The sequence below is a fragment of the Pseudorca crassidens genome, chromosome 16, assembly GCF_039906515.1.
Source record: "Pseudorca crassidens isolate mPseCra1 chromosome 16, mPseCra1.hap1, whole genome shotgun sequence".
Taxonomy (NCBI): domain Eukaryota; kingdom Metazoa; phylum Chordata; class Mammalia; order Artiodactyla; family Delphinidae; genus Pseudorca; species Pseudorca crassidens.
This window is the reverse complement of record NC_090311.1, coordinates 7,530,414-7,548,046: the sequence shown is the minus strand read 5'-3', so window position 1 is coordinate 7,548,046 and position 17,633 is coordinate 7,530,414. Positions and strand designations below refer to the sequence as shown.

The 17,633-nt window shown below is 39.4% G+C and overlaps 1 protein-coding gene across 6 annotated transcripts in view; it reads right to left on the bottom strand.

Annotated features, from left to right (window-relative positions):
- EEF1AKMT2 (EEF1A lysine methyltransferase 2) overlaps positions 1 to 14,498 on the bottom strand; it is an 81,603-nt gene extending 67,105 nt beyond the window's left edge. The window contains exons 1-3 of one of the 6 annotated variants that reach the window (XM_067709113.1): positions 14,142 to 14,498; positions 12,899 to 12,964; positions 12,269 to 12,387 (exon numbers count right to left, since the gene is read on the bottom strand). In XM_067709113.1, the coding sequence (XP_067565214.1) occupies positions 12,269 to 12,325 (57 nt within the window). In that variant the 5' untranslated portion in view covers positions 12,326 to 12,387; positions 12,899 to 12,964; positions 14,142 to 14,498. Of the gene's footprint in view, positions 1 to 12,268; positions 12,388 to 12,898; positions 12,965 to 13,405; positions 13,562 to 14,019 lie in introns of those variants that run through there. The other 5 variants (XM_067709109.1, XM_067709110.1, XM_067709111.1 and 2 more) reach the window with 5 other exon arrangements.
- Positions 14,499 to 17,633: the final 3,135 nt, after the last annotated feature.

Genomic DNA, 17,633 nt, shown 5'->3' with positions numbered 1-17,633 from the left:
AAGTATGTGTGTGTGTGTGTGTGTGTGTGTGTGTGTGTGTATCCATCAAAAATGTAGGTGGTCACTGAAAAAGCACCGAATATAAGCAATGACTGTTAGCATGACAAAAACACAGAAAACTAAACATTATGTGTCACATAGGCAAATATACATGACCACCTATTAAATTTACTTGTTTTAAAAAAACTGAATTTGATAAAAATCTATGGATCAGAGGTAAAGAAACTTTTTCTTTAAAGGAACAGAGCATAAATATTTTACACTTTTCCAGTCATACAATCCCTGTCACAACTACTCAACTCTACTACTGTAGCACATAAGCAGCTACAGACAAAGCTGTATTCCAAGAAATATTTATAAAAACAGGGGAAGCCTAGATTTGACTGATAAACTATAGTTTGCTGACCCTTATTCTAGATTTAACTTCCAACCCACAGAAAACACAGGGGACAGAAAACATGTTAAATAATACTACAGAGATGCAATTAGAAAGTCCACACTGTGGTAAATCATTTGGGACTAATAAACTACCTTCTACAACAAATAAATCACCAAGTTACATAAAGAAAAAGTGTAGGGAGAACTTAAAAGAGCCTTCGGAGACTATCAGCCAACTGCAATATGTGGACTCAATAACAGAATGGAAATGACAGAAGAAAAGTCAGTGAACTTGAAGACACATCAATACTAGTTATCATATCTAATCAACAGAGAAAAATAATCGGAAAGAATGAACAGGTCCTAAAGCTTCAGGGACCTGTGGGACAATACAAAGAGGCTTAACGTTGATGTTTACAGACTCTCAAAAGGAAAGGAGAATGTGATTCAGAGGAAAAAAAAAAAATTGAAAACATCCCAAATTTGGCAAAAGACTTAAGTTCTCAGATTCAAAAAGCTCAGTGAACCCCAAACAGAATAAGGAGAAAGAAATCCAAGCAGCAGTACATCATAATTAAACTGGTAAAAACTAAAAGACAATGGAAAAAATCTTGAAAGCATCTAGAAAACTGATGCATTACTTACAGGAACACAATTCAGATGACTGCAGATTTCTCATCAAAAACTATGGAGGTCACACAACATTTTTAAAGTACTGAAAGAACAGTTAATTCAGAATTCTATATTCAGCAAAAACATCCCTCAGGAATGAAGGTGAGATAAAGACATTCTCAGTTGAAGAAACACTAAGAAAATTTCTTGCCAGGAAAGCTGCTCTAAAATCATTCCTGAAGGAAGTTCTTTAGACAGAAGGTAAATAATACCAAAACAAACGAACAAACAAACTTGGAAGATCAGGAATGAAGAAAAAAGCTGCAAAAGTAAATATCTGTGTTAACATAATTAACTACTATTCTCCTTTGAAAGGAAACATTATAGCATTATCCTACAGGATTTTCAATGTAAAGGTAATATTTAAGACAACTGCAATATAAAGAAGGGAAGATTAAAAAACTCACAGGTGGTTAAGGTTTTCACATACCACATGGAACGGTAAAACACTGATTCTAAGTAGATTGTGTAAATAAAGTATGTATATTATAATTGTACAGCAACCACTAAAAAAGCCAAAAAGATACAGTCATTACAGCAACCACTAAAGAAACTATACAAAGACATTTATACAACTAGATATATCTAATTAAAATGGAATACTAAGAAATGTCCAAATAAAGCAAAATAAGCAGGAAAGGAGAAAGGGAAGAATGAAAAAACAGAGGTAACAAAGAGAAAAGAAATAATAAAATGGTAGACCTAAATCCAAATGTTCTAAATATACCAATTAAAGGATAGAGATTATTAGAAAGGATAAAAAAACATGACCCAACTATATGCTGGCTACAAGAAAGTCACTTCAAATATAATGATATAGGTTGGTTCAAAGAGAAAGAATAGAAAAGGATATACCATGCAAAAACTCATTTTGGCCTGCGTACCAAAAAAAAAAAAGCAAAAACTCATTTTAAAAAGTTGAACTTCACACCCACAAGGATGGTTACAATCAAAAAGATAATAAAAAGCGTTGGTGAGAATATGGAAAAACTGGAACTCACATACAGTGCGCATGGAAGTGTATAATGGTGTAGCCACTGTGAAAACAGTCTAGCAGTTTCTCAAAAGGTTAAATATAGAGTAACCATATGAACCTGGGTATATACCCAAGAGAAATGAAAATATATGTCCATACAAAAACTTATACATGAATTTTCACAGCAGCATTTTTCATAATAGCCGAAAAGCAGAAACAACTTAAATGTCCATCAGCTGGCGAGTGGATAAACAAAATGTGGTAAACCCATCCAACAGAATATTAATTGGACAAGAGGAAAGAGTATTGATACATGCTACAGTATGGATGAACTTTGAGAACATTATGTTAAATGAAAGAAGCCAGACACAAAAGACTACATATTGATGATTCCATTTATATGAAATGCCCACAATAGACAAATCCACAGACACAGAATGTAGATTAGTGGTTGCCAGGGGTTGAAGGGAATGGGGAATAAGGAGTGAACGATAATGAATATAGGGTTTCTTCTTGGGGTGATGAAAATCTTCAGGAATTAAAATAGTGGCGATGGTTGTACAAATTTGTGAATATACTAAAAACCACTTTCAAAGGGTAGATTTTATGGTATGTGGATTATATCTCAATTTTTTAAAAAAGCTGGAGTGGCTTTATTATTAGCACCAAAGTAAAATCAAAGTAAAGAAAACTACCAATGTTAAAGAGGAACATTATACAATAAATGAGTCAATTCATCAATACACAAACACATAAAATCCTAAATGTGTAACCTCTGAACAACAGAGTTTGAAAATACATGTAGCAAAAACTGACAGAAATAAAAGTTAAAATAGACAAATCTACCAATACGGTCAGACACTTCAACATTACTATTTCCATAATTAATAGCACTAATAGACAGAAAATCAGTAAAGGTATAGAAATGAACAACACCATCAAACACCATAAGTCTAGTTAACATATACAGAATACTCTATCCAGTAACAGCAGAATACACATTTTTTTCAAGTGCACATGAAACATTCACCAAGATGGATATATCCTGGATCATAAAACAAAGTAACACATTTAAAAGAATTTAAATCATACAAAGTATGTTCTCTGACATAATCGAATTAGACTAGAAGTCAAAAGCAGAAAGAGAAAAATCCACAACATGTGGAAATTAAACAACAGAGTTCTAAATAATCTGGATCAAAGAAGAAAATTAGAGAATTCCCTGGTGGTCCAGTGGTTAGGACTCCACACTTTTCACAGCCAGGGGCCCGGGTTCAATCCCTGGTTGGGGAACTAAGATCCTGCAAGACTCACGGCACAGCCAAAAAAAAAGAAGAAAATAAAAATACAGCATATCAAATTTGTGCGGTGCAGGAGCACCTACAGAAAAATTTATAGCACTTATATCATTAAATGTTTACATGAGAAAAGAAGGAAAGTCCCAAATCAATAATCTAAGCTTCTACCTTAAGAAGCTAGAAAAAAAGAGCAAGAATAAATTAAAAGCAAAAAGAATGAAAAAATAATAAAATTAAGAGCAGAACCCATTGAAACTGAAACATAAAAGCAATAGAGAAAGTCAATGAAAACAAAAGCAACTTTTTATAAAAGATAGAAAAAATGAATCTCTAGCATCACTATCAAAGAAAAAGAGAGAGAAGACACAAGTTACCAACATTAGGAATGAACAAGGGGATTTCAATACAGACCCAACAGACTTTAAAAGGACAATAAGAGAATACTGTGCAGAACTCTATACACACAAATTCACAATGGACTAATTCCTCAAAAACCACAAACCACGCAAACTCACTCAAATGAAATAAATAACCTAAATAGGACTGTGACTATTAAAGAAATTTTATTCGTATTTTAAACCTTCAGAAAAGAAATTTCCGGGTTAAATGGTTTAATTGCAAATTCTACCAAACACTCAAGAAGAAATAACACTAGTGCTACACAATATCTTAAAAAATTTAAAAAGGAGGGAATTCTTCCCCACTCATTTTATAAGGCCATCAATGCCCTGAGACCAAAACCAAATAAAGATAATACAGGACTGCAGGGAAACTGCAGACCAATATCCCTCAGGAATACAGATGTAGGGAATTCCCTGGCAGTCCAGTGGTTAAGACTTCACCTTCCAATGAAGGGGGTATGGGTTCAATTCCTGGTCGAGCTAAGATCCCACATGCCTAGTGGCCAAAAAACCAAAACATAAAACAGAAACAACACTGTAACAAATTCAATAGAGACTTTAAAAATGGTCCACATCAAAAAAATCTCTTTTTAAAATTAATTAATTTATTTGGTTGTGCCAGGTCTTAGTTGTGGCAGGCAGGCTCCTTAGTTGTGGCATGCGAACTCTCAGTTGTGGCATGCATGTGGGATCTAGTTCCCTGACCAGGGATCCAACCCGGGTCCCCTTGCACTGGGAGCGCAGAGTCTTATCCACTGCACCACCAGGGAAGTCCCCAAAAAAAAGCTTAAAAAAAAATACAGATTTAAAAGTTCTCAACAAAATAGTAACAAATTGAATCTAGCAATACAGAAACAGAATTATACATTATGACCAAATGGGGCTTATTCCACAAGTGCAATACTGGTTCAATATCTGAAAATCAATTAATATAATCCACCATATTAACAGTCTAAAGAAAAAACACCTCATGATTATATTCACTAATGCAAAAAAATTTTATTTTATTTTATTATTTTTTTAACGAAATTCAAGAAATACGTCCTAAAAATACAAGGGAACTTCTTCAACCTGATAAAGGGCATCTAATAAAATCCTGCAGCTAACATCATCCGTAATGGTGAAAAACTGAAGACTTTCCCCCTAAGATGGGAACAAGGCAGGAATGTGCCATCACCAGTCCTAGTCAATACCATATTGGAAGACCTAGGTAGTGTAATCAGGCAAGAAAAAAAAAGGCATGCATATTGGAAAGAATGAAATAAAACTGTCCCCATTCACAAATGGCACGACTGTCTACATAGAAAATCCCAGAAAATCCACTTAAACCTCCTAGAACTAATAATATGCAAGATTACAGGATACAAAGGCAACACAAAAATCAACCATATTTCTAGCAATAAACGATTGGAAACTGAATTTCAAAAAGCAATACCATTTTAAATACTCCAAAAACAAATATATAGGTATAAGTCTAAAAAATATGCACAGGATCTGCATGCTGAATGAAAACCAAAAAATGCTGAGGAAAGAAATCCAGGAAGACCTAAATGAATGAAGAGAGACACTATGTTCATAAACTGGAAGACTCAAGATAGTAAAGATGTTGATTCTCCTCAAATCACAGATTTAGCTCAATTTCAATGAAATTTTCAACATAGATTCTTTTGTAGATATTTACAAACTAATTCTTAAATTTATTTGGAAAGGTAAAGGAACTAGAATGGCCAATACAACATTTGAAAAAGAATAAAGTTGAGAGACTCACACTATCCAACTTTTAAGATTTACTAAAAAGCTACACTAATCAAGATAGCATCCAGAGGATGTCACCATGAATTCTTCCAAACATTTAAGAAAGAAACAAAACTAATCTTACAAAAATCCTCTGAAAAAAATAAAAACAGAGACAAGTCTCACCTCATTTTATCAGACCAGCATAACCTTGACACAAAAACTTTACATTAAAATTGCAAGTAAGCACAACTGGACAGCCCGCATGCCTCAACGAAAGATCCCGCATGCCGCAACTAAGACCCTATGCAGCCAAAAATAAAGTAAATAAATATTTTTAAAAATAAAATTGCAAGTAAGGAAAATTACTGGCTAATCTCTCTCATGAAGCTATATAATTCCTAAGTAGAATACTACCAAATCAAATCCAACAATATATGAAAAGGATAATACATCACAATCAAACTTGGTTTACTTCAGGAACAGAAATTTTTTATAACATTGAACAATCACTACAATTATCTCAATAAAAATGTCAATAAAAAAAAAACTGGGCTTCCCTGGTGGCACAGTGGTTGAGAGTCCGCCTGCCAATGCAGGGGACACGGGTTCGAGCCCTGGTCCAGGAAGATCCTACATGCCGCAGAGCAACTAAGCCCGTGTGCCACAACTACTGAGCCTGTGCTCTAGAGCCCGTGAGCCGCAACTACTGAGCCTGCGTGCCACAACTACTGAAGCCCACGCACCTAGAGCCCGTGCTCTGCAACAAGACAAGCCACCTCAATGAGAAGCCCGCACACCATAACAAAGAGTAGCCCCCGCTCACCGCAACTAGAGAAAGCCCGCACACAGCAACGAAGACCCAACGCAGCCAAAAATAAATAAATAAATAAATTTTTTAAATTGAGGACCCCCACCAAAATCAATCAGTTCAACTCTAACAGAATCAAGAAGAAAAATCATCTGATCATATCAATGAATATTAAAGAAAGCAACTGATCGAGTTCAACAACCCAACCATTATGATTAAAAACTCTTAACAAACTAGAATATAAAGGAACAGCCTCAATCTGGATGACTACCTGTTAAAACCTAGAGCTAACATCATATTTAACAGTGAAATATTAGAAGCTTTCCTCTTCTAATAGGCAGTGTTAGAAGGCTATCTGCCTTCACAATTTCTATTCAATGTTGACCTAGAGACTGCACAGCATTTTAATAAACAAAATATTAAGAATGGAATAGAAGAAATACAACTACTATTTACACATGACATTACAGTCTTTATAGAAAATCCAAAAGAATCTATAAATAAATAATTAGAATTAATGTGTGACTTACAAGATCAATATAAAAATCTGTTGTACTTATACATAGCAGCAATAAACTATTAGAAAATAAAATTTAAAAGCATAACAATAATAGTCACAACAACAAAAAAATCTAGGAATCAACCAAGGAAAAATACTGGTTGGCCAAAAAGTTGTTCTGGTTATTTGGGGTTTTTTTTAATATATTTTTTAATTTATTTTTGGCTGCGTTGGGTCTTTGTTGCTGTGTGCGGGCTTTCTCTAGTTGCGGTGGGCAGGGGCTACTCTTCGTTGTGGTGCGCAGGCTTCTCATTGAGGTGGCTTCTCTTGTTGCGGAGCACGGGCTCTAGGCGTGCGGGCTTCAGTAGTTGTGGCGCGCAGGCTCAGCAGTTGTGGCACACAGGCTTAGTTGCTCCGTGGCATGTGGGATCTTCCCAGACCAGGGCTCGAACCCATGTCCCCTGCACTGGCAGGCGGATTCTTAACCACTGCGCCACCAGGGAAGTCCCTGTTTGGTTTTAAGTAAAAATAAGACACATTTTTCATTTTCACCAAGAACTTTATTGAACAATGTATTCATTAACCGAGCAAACTTTTTGGCCAACCCAATATATAAGATCTCTGTACAGAAAATCTCTATACAGACAAAATACTACTGAGAGAAAATTAAGAACTAAATAAATGGAGGAATACATCATGTTCATGGATTCACTCGATACTATAAACATGTAAATCCTCCTCAAACTGATCCATAAATTCAATACAATCCTAATCAAAATCCCAGGGTGGGTTTTGTTTTTTTCCTGAAAAGTGATGATTCTAAAATTTAAATAAATATGCAAAGAGCTAACTAACAACATACAAGACAACAATGGAAAAGCTATCAAAGTCAGAGAACTTACGTTAACCAAATGGGGAGACTTGTCCAGTAATTAGGACAATTTGGCATTGGCATAAGGATAAACAAACAGACCCAAAGGAATAGAACAGAGGATCCAGAAACAGACCCAAACACATACTATTACTGGACTTATGACAGAGGCACCCCTACAGTGCAGTGGGGGAAAGAGCAGACATTTCAATAAGTGGTGCTGGGTTATCTGAATATTCATAGGTAAAAAAAAAAATAAACCTTGACTCTACCTCACAACATACACAGCAATTAACTGGGACCTAAATGTGAAAAGGAAAAGAACAAAGTTTCTAGAAAAACATATAGGAAAATATCATTTTGACTCTGGGTAGGCAGATTTACTACACAATATTCAAAAGCACTAACCATTTTTAAATGCTATATTAAACTTTAGTAAAATTAAAGAACTTCTGTTCATCAAAAGACACTATTACAGGGACTTCCCTGGTGGTCCAGCGGTTAAGATTCCAAGCTCCCAATGCAGGGGGCCTGGGTTCGATTCCTGGTCAGGGAACTTGATCCCTCATGCCGCAACTAAAAAGATCCCGCGTGACACAAGGAAACGCGACAAGAAATATCCTGCGCGCTGCAACTAAGACCTGGCGCAGCCAAATAAATAAATAAAAATTTTTTTAAAAGGTACTATTACAGGGCTTCCCTGGTGGCGCAGTGGTTGAGAGTCCGCCTGCCTTTGCAGGGGACACGGGTTCATGCCCCGGTCCGGGAAGATCCCACATGCCACGGAGCGGCTGGGCCCGTGAGGCATGGCCGCTGAGCCTGCACATCCGGAGCCTGTGCTCCGCAACAGGAGAGGCCACAGCAGTGAGAGGCCCGCGTACCGCAAAAAAAAAAAAAAAAAGATACTATTACAAAAGTGAAGAGACAAGCGACACACCAGATACAAAGGTTATATACACAGAATATATAAAAAACTCCTACAAATCAATAAAAGAAAGGCAACCCAATCTTTAAATAAGCGAAAGCTTGAATAGGCATTTCACAAAAAAGAACAGCCAAATAGACAGCATATGAAGATATGCTCAATATCCTTAGACATCAGGGAAATGAGAATAAAACCACAAGATACCACTACACACCTAGCAGAATCACTGAAATTGGATAAGCTGACAAGAGCAGGTGTTGGCAAGGATGTGGAGCTACTAGAATTCTCACACACTGCCAGTAGGAGTGCAAACTAGTGCAACCAATTTGGAAAACTGTCTGGCAGTATTCATAATAACACAGTGCTGGAAATGAGTCAAATGACTATCAACAGGAGGATGAAGGAATAAAATGAATGAATAAATCAATAAATAAATTGTGGTATTTTCATATAGTACAGTACTAACCACAATGAAATGAAGCACTCTAGTGCTACACACAATATGAAAGACCATGGGTAAACCTAACAAAGCCATGCTCAGCAAAAGAAACCATATCAAAAAAGTGCATACCCAAAGATACTACTCACATCAAGTCAACAAGAGGCAAAACTCAATGAAATGGAAAAAGGATAATCTTTTCAACAAATGACGGATGGAACAATTCAACATTCACATACCAAAAAAAATTAACCCCAACCAGTATCTCAAACCTTCTACAAAAATTAATTCAAAACAAATAATAGATCTAAATGTAAAAATTTTAAACTTTTAGAAGAAAACCTAGAAGACCTATGTGACCTTAAGTTAGGCAAAGAGTTCTTTAATATGACAACAAAAGCACGATCCACATACGAAAAAATTAATAAATGTGACTTCATAAAAATGAATTTCTGCTCTTCAGAAGATATTGTTAAAGAGAATGAAAAACAACAAGCGAACAAATGAGAGAAAACATTTGCATATCACATACCTGACAAGGAACTTATATCCACAATACATAAAGAATCCTCAAATCTTAATAAGTTAACAGGCAACCCCATTTAAAAATAGGCCAAAGATTTGAACACACATTTCACCAAAGATATACAGATGGCAAAAGAGCACATGAAAAGGTAATCAAAGTCATTAGGAAAATGCTAATTAAAACCACAATAAGAAACCAGTACAGCTGACATGAAAAATAGCCTAACTTATGATGACAGAAGTCAAAATAATCATTACCTTTAGGAGGGAATGAGTGGGAGGGGACACAAGGGGGCTTCTTCTATGGTGTTAATTATGTTTTCTTTGTTGATCAGGTTGGTGAGTTACACACAATTATTCATTTTGTAAAAGCTGTACACTTATGACCTATTCACTTTTCTACACGGATGTTATACTTTATTCAGTAAGTTCACATTAAAAAAGAAAAAAACTTCCCAAAGCGACTCCACATCTAGGTAGCTTCACCAGTGAATTCTACCAAACATTTAAGGAAGAAAAAACAATTGATAACAAACTCTTTCAAAAAATAGATTCTTGTTTAATGATGTCAGCATAACTTGATACCAAACCCTGACAAGGACACTACAAGAAAGGAAAATTACAGGACAATCTCCCTCATGGACAAAGTTGCAAAAATCCTAAACAAAATATTAACAAAGTGAATCCAGTAATATATATATATAAGTTGGGTTTATTCCAGAAATGCACTTAACATTTGAAAATGATCAATGTAATTCACCTACATGAATAAAGGAAAAAATTCATATGGTTACCTCAACAGATACAGGAAAAACATTTAATCAACAACAACACACACCGTTAGCAAAGGAGAAAAACATTTAATCAACAACAACACACACCGTTAGCAAATCTGAAGTCTGATAACAGAGTTATCTACAAAACTAACTTACAAGATAACATCATACCTAACAGTGAAACACTGAACGTATTCTCTGAAAAGGGCGGAAAAAGACAAGGATGGCTTCTGTCACCACTTCTTTTCAACATTCTCCCAAAGGTCCCAAACAGTGTAATAAGGGGGGAAAAGTTACAAAGGATTGGAAAGGAAGAAATAAAACTATCATTATTTATAGTTTGCCTAATTATATATGTAGAAAATATAAAAGAATCTATAGTTAAACTATTAGTCTAAAAGGATAAATCATTAACCTCTACAAGTGAGCTATTAGAATCCGAAAGTATCTACAGGTAAACAACAGAGTGAATAAATAAAATTGTGGTATAATTGTACAAAGGATTCATATACAGCAACAAAAACGAATGAACTGCTATGTACAAGTTGAGTGAATCTCACAGAATGTTGACTGAAAGACACCAGAAAGAACACACTGAAGGCTTCCATTTATATCGAAAACAGACAAATTAATCAATGATGTTAAAACTCCTTGTAGTTGCCTTTAGAGAGGAAGGAGGAGCAATTTAGAGGATTATCAGGGAGTTTAAGGGGGGCTTCTAGAGTCTGTAATATTCTGTTTCTTGATTAGGGTGATAGGTGTGTTCACTTTGTAATAATTAATTGAGCCATACTCTTTTGGTTTGCGCACTTTAATGTAGTTATGCTGCACCTCGTTTCAAAAAAATTTATTACAATTTTTTCTAATCACATTTCACTGCTTGAAACATTTTAACGGCTCCCCATAGACTAAGAGTAAAATCTAAGCTCTTAGGCATGGCATATGATATGGCTCCTACCTTTAATCTAAACCTCATCTCTATCTCACACATACACTTTATATTCTAATTTACCAAATTATTTATAGGGCCAGAACCTTCATGCCTTTAGATAATGTTTCCACTTCTTGAAATTCTCTCCCTCTTTACACTCTACCCACACTCAACACAATTTCCACCCAACTTCGATATTAGCTCCTCCAAGACCCTTCTTATCCCTCTTCCCCAAATCACTCCCTTTCCTATACTCAGTATATCTATTATTGCATACATCAAGCTACAGCATTAGCTATTTATGTCTATGTCAGTCTATCCTCTATTGTACTGTGAACAACTCAAGCACAAGGTCTAAATTTTCATACTGCCAGTGCCTACCACAAGGCTTGACAGGTGGTAGTCACTTAGCAAGTTTCACTGTTACGTATATAACCTTACAAGCTGAAACAGTAAAACCATCTAGGATGAAGCCTAAGTCTTACACCTCCTCCACAGCACTCGGCAGAGCAATGATACACTACAGGCATTAACGGTGATGGTTTAGCTAGTAGTAGAACCTGTACCAAAACTCAGTTCCATGGACAAAATGCTCTTTTCAAAGCATATGCAAAACACTCTTCAAAAACCATATGCTCACCTAAGAAAAGGGATGTATGTCCTACTGGAAATGTAAAAAAAATCATCATCCTTTTATACATACAGATTTCCAGAGTTTTGAGCTAGAAGAAACCAACAGAAATCACCTAGTCAAAATCTTTAGGAAAGAACTGAAGTCCAGAAAAAAAAGTGGCTTGCTCAAGGTTGAGACAATAGCAAGAAGGGCCAAGACTAGGACTCAGATCACCTGGCTTCTCACTTAGTGCTTTCTCACAGCCCATGCAGCCTCCCTTTTGTACCATGTGACTTCTCAAGGTAAGTGGTACGACTACTTTACTACTTTGGATTTAGATAGCTAGTATCCTCAATTGCAAGATTTTTTTCTTAATTTCATTTTTAAATTTGGTTCAAACACATGAATACTAATAGTACCAACAAGTTCAACCAGGAAAACACCATTTCCAGTTCCAATATCAAGCACTGAAGCATCCAATGGAATCTTGTGTTTCTGCATCCACCTTATTAGTCGAGTCATACTCTCTTCTCCAAACCTATTAGAAACAGAGAATCAGTTAATCAAATAACAGAGGGATAGAGAACAAAGGTTATAACTACATTACACTCAAGCAGCTTATTCAGTTTGCTCAATTAAGTCTTTTTTGAAAGTAAGAAATAACATCTGTAACTGCTTAATCTTCATCTATACTATTATTCAGAAGAAAACACCCCCAAGAATAGAACAGAATAGCTAAGGTTGGTATGTTACTTATTAATGTTTCTCTACATCAGCATTAACACTTGTACATGTTGGTGGCTAAAACGTGCATTGCTTATTGAAAAAGGGCAGTTATAAAATAAGGGTTATTTCCTAATACTGTCATCAAATTTAAATCTGGGCCATTAAAAGAGAAAAGAGACAGATTCTTTCAATCTACCCACCAAAGCCAGAATCAGTCCAAGGTTCCCAAGATTTCTAGGGTTTCTCTGGGATAAGCACTTAAAAGACACACACACACCTACACAATCTTCTGGATCATAATCCCACTACTTTTTCTAACTTACCAGATTTCTCCTGTATCTCCATATTCTTGGAAAGTTTGCAGTTCTCTCTCATAGACAGCATCCCAACTATATGAATAATCAAATGCAAAGCAAATTATTCAATTAAACTGTATTATGAATTAAAGGTATATTTCTAATACATTACTGGGATAGTTATGACAGAAATTTAAAACATTATTAGTGTTGACAAGTGCACACCGCTCAATCTTTTAACATCCTTGTGTTAAAAGAATGAAAGAAATAAGTTTATACATGTAAAGCACTTACAACAATGCCTGACATTTAAAACGGTGTATGTTTTAGCTTAAAAAATACAAAGACGTATCTGTCCAAGGATCCCTAAGTCCCAAACACAAATCCAAAACTTGACTGTAAAGGCATAGTGTCATTACAGCACTTTTCAGTTTAAAATGTAAAGACACAATAATTTTCTACCAATTAGGTGGTTACTCACAATGGAATTCGCCAAAAATAAGCTCCGCTTAAAGGTTAAGTTTTAAGACACACTCTCACTCCTTTTAAGGACTCCTCCTCCATCAATTGCCGTCTCTTCCTATTTCATGTCTATAGAAGCCCTTCTCCTCCTCCAAGTTACCTCTCATTCTTACCTTTCCCCACAGTCATTCATTCATCCATTAATCCATTAAATAAGTGCTGAGCGTCTGCTTAGGTCAGACCACTTTCTCCTACTCCAAGATGCCCACTATCTCCTCGCTCCCTCCTTACACCATCCCCCCCCCACTCCCACCCCTTCCAGCTTCCACGTCCCTGCCCTCGTCCCCTTAACCTTTTCAGCTTCCCAGCCGAGCAGTTCTCCTCCGGCCTCCTACCCTCGCCCACCAGCCGTATTCGTCAGCCCCGCCCACTTTCACCCCACGGGCCCCTTAGACGTAAACCCCTTGAAAAGCCTATTTACAGCCGCCAGTGTAGTCCCTCGGGATTCCATCCCTACGACCCCCGCCCCCGGACCCTCGTCCAAGGCGGCCCTTTAGGCTTCCTCCCGTCACGCCCCCTAAGCTCTCCCCATCTTCCGGGGCCGCCTAGGCCCCATCTCTCCTTCCCCTCCTGCGGCCCAGTCCGGGCAGCGCCGCTCACCCTCCCCTGCCCTGCGCCACACTCACTGCTCTCGGGTGCCCAGCGCAGACGGGGCGAAGCCATCCCCTCGGGGACTGCCCCCTCGAGACCGCGCCGCGGCCCCAGCGCCGCCGTCGTCGTCCGCGCCCTCGCTCATCGCGCTCCTTACCCCGGAGGGCCTTTGGGGCCGCCATAGAGACGTGGCGCGGGCAGAGCGGACGGGCGGGCTGGCGCCTCTAGGAGGCGGGAGTCGGCCCTCTCTACTGCTCCCGGCCCCGGTGGGGGTCTGCAGTCCTGCGCTTTTCCTGCAGCCACCCTGGTCCAGAGTCCCGGATCCCAAAGCCCAGAGTGGGCGGGGCGGGGCCTCGCCTCGGTCCCCACTCTCCCTCCAACCAGCGTCAGATGCACCCCCTTCTTCGAGGTGCCCGCCTAAGCACCACTATATTTGGGGACTGCTGTTCCTAAGGGACTGTTCAAGGTATTGCATTTTGGAAAAAGGCTGGCGGTGGGGGAGCCACACTGAATACCTAAGCCGACACTGCTCAACCCAAATGTACAAATTACCTCATCTCTCCACGTCGTGGGCAGATCTGAGAAATGAGTGGGACAGTCCATCGCATTATTTGGCTTTCCTGCCCAAGGCTAATTTCATTTGCGGCTGGCATTCCGCCTTGCAAATAGCACTCTGGCCTCTTCTGACTTGACGTCACTGGTGGACGAGGGAATTTATGCCCAGTGAAATGAATGCCTTACGACACCCGCCCCCCTCGCCCTCCTCCCCGCCCTCCCAAGTAAGCCAATCACGGGTATCAGAGTGCTAAGTGAGAAGAAAGGTCTAAGTGAAAGTCAAGATGCCTGTCTCAGCTCTGCCCCTAACCAGGCGCCTGGCCCTATCCAAGACTCCTAACCTCTGTGTGCTTCAATTTCCTCACCTGCAGCTCGCTGGTAATAGAATGCTCCCAACCAGTGAATCTGAGATTCATCCACCTCTTGGTGGGACTGATGCTGGAAGTTCTGCAGCATAATGCCAGAGATCTTATGGGCCAAATGTCTGGGGGGACTTCTGTAGCAGCAATGAAATACTGGTAGTCCAATGCCCTAGGCAAGAATCTCAAAGGCTCTTAGCAAGGCTGCCTTCCAACCAAAACACATGTTTCCTAGGCCACTTTTCTGTTGACATGGCAGACAGAAGCCCAATAACAAGTCCCTGGAGGTAAGTGGCGTCAACATTTGCCTTTCCAGCTCACAGAAATCCCGATTAAGACCGCATGTGCATCTCCTCTGATGCAAGACGTTCCAAGATCTTCAGGCAACCACTGGTGACAGAATATGGTAAAAGGCAGATGGGAATCTATGTGTATAGTGATTAAAGAACTCAAGAAAGTGCGTAAGTAACCTTATTACAGAGTAATAAAACCACCAGATGCCACGGCCAATTAGTGCTGCCCTGAGCGAATGGTTGTTTTGATTTTTTCTAGACTCGATGCTCAAGAGAGTAAGCTTGAATGTGACTGAGTGGGTCTTAAGAAGTTTTAGGTTCTAATTCAGAAGCACCCATGAAAGACAAGGCCGTCTTCAATCTGATGTCTTGCCAACACTTAAGATGTTTTTGCTGTGTTTGCTGAATGCTATAAACAGTTGTTGGTATGGAGCCCTGGAAAAAACCCATGGTTTATACAGAGTTCCTTCTCTGGCTCCAGGATTACTCTGGGTGTTTAGTTCTGAGGGCTGAATGGGGCACCACCTCTGATCTCCCAGGGCAACAGATTCTTGGTGGGGGGGATGGAGACGCTCGATCCGAGCAGAGCTGCCCATCACCAGGGAGAAGGAGGAATGTGCCAAGGAACACAGTCCCTTCCACCAGGTGCTCGTTCCACAAGGCAGGAGGGAGGCTCTGAGGGTATTCTGGGTTGCCTGTCTCCCTCTCATTCTGCCAATCCCTGCAGCCTGGAACCCTGCTCACCTATAACTTCTCTGAAACTGCTTTCAGGAGTTCTCAAATGCTCCCCAATTGGCAAAACAATGGTCAAGTTCCAGGCAATTCTGGTTAGGGTTAGAAGGGAAGGATTCTCTGAGAGGGTGGCACTGAGTGAAAACCTAAAAGAGTTTGTCACAGGTGGTATCCCTAGGGAAGCAGAGTGTAAGACTGAGATGAACATGGCAGAAGTTTATTAGGGAGTGCTCTCAAGATCACCACCTATCGGGGAAGAGAGAAGCAGGGTTGGACAGAGGAAGTAGTCAGGCTGGGGTACCATTACGACCGAGCCTCAGTTAACACCCTCTCCCCTGACAGGGCACTGTGAAGCTGGGATGATCCTTTGGAATTTTCAGGTTGGACTGAAGGATGTGAGCCTCTATTCATCTACATTGACCAGGCATTGAATGCTTGTTTGCCCAGAAAAGGAGGATTGACCTTGGGTGATGAGACTCTTCCATGAAGGATAATTCCAGGAGAGGGCTGTCACCTGACAACCTCCCCAGCAGCTGGGAAAATAATGCAATCAGTTGTGCAAGGGGAGATCTGGGTCACACATCACCACATCTAGAGCAGAGATAATAGAGTAAACCTTGCAGCTTTCTGGGAGAAGAGCATTTCAGGCAAAGGGAAGAGTGAGTGCAAAGCCCCTGAGGTAGAATGAGATAGGGGTATCCAGGAAGCAGAAAAAAGACTACTATAGCTGTAGCAGAGTGAACAAACGGGACAGCAGCAGGAAATGAAGGAGTCAGATCATTGTAAGGTTTGGGATTTGACCAAGAAGCAACATGATTTAAATTTAAGTTTTGGGGGGCTCCCCTGGTGGCGCAGTGGTTGAGACTCCGCCTGCCGATGCAGGGGACACGGGTTCGTGCCCCAGTCCGGGAAGATCCCACATGCCGCGGAGCGGCTGGGCCCGTGAGCCATGGCCACTGAGCCTGCGCATCCGGAGCCTGTGCTCCACGACGGGAGAGGCCACAGCAGTGAGAGGCCCGCGTACCGCAAAAAAAAAAAAAAAAAAAAAAAAATTTAAGTTTTGGCGTGACAATTTTGGCTGGTATGTTGTGAATAGATTTGGCAGGGAAAGGGTTAAAAGCAGAAGTGGGAACACAGGGTTTCTCAACCTCATTCCATTGACATTTGGGGGGGGATAATTCTTTGCTGTGAAGGGCTGTCCTATGCATTGTAGGATGTTTAGCAGCTTCGTTGGCCTCTGACCATTAAATACCAGTGGCACCCTACCCCCACCCCCAGTTGTGACATCCAAAAATGTCTCATTTTTGCCAAATGACCCGTGGGGCAGAATTGCCTCCAGTTCAGACCCCTTGAGTTAGGGGCTGTTACAATGATCTGGGAGAGAGATGAAGATAGCTTGGACCACTGTGATGGGTATGCTAATGGTGAGTTGTAGGATTCTGGATATATTTTGAAAACTGCTGATCGATCAAAGGGAGCATCAAGAATATTCCAATGTTGTTGGCCTGTGCAACTGTCAAGAAACAGTTCTGTTTGCTGAGTTTGGAAAAAGTGTGGTAGAAGGAGCTTTCTGACAGATTAAAATCCCAGTTTTGAACCTGGAAGATTGAACAAATTGAAGAATAATGATTGGAAAGGTTAGTTCCTTCCCTGAGGTTAGTTGTAGTTCATTTTCACCATTATTTATGTTGATTTTTTTAAATCTTCTTT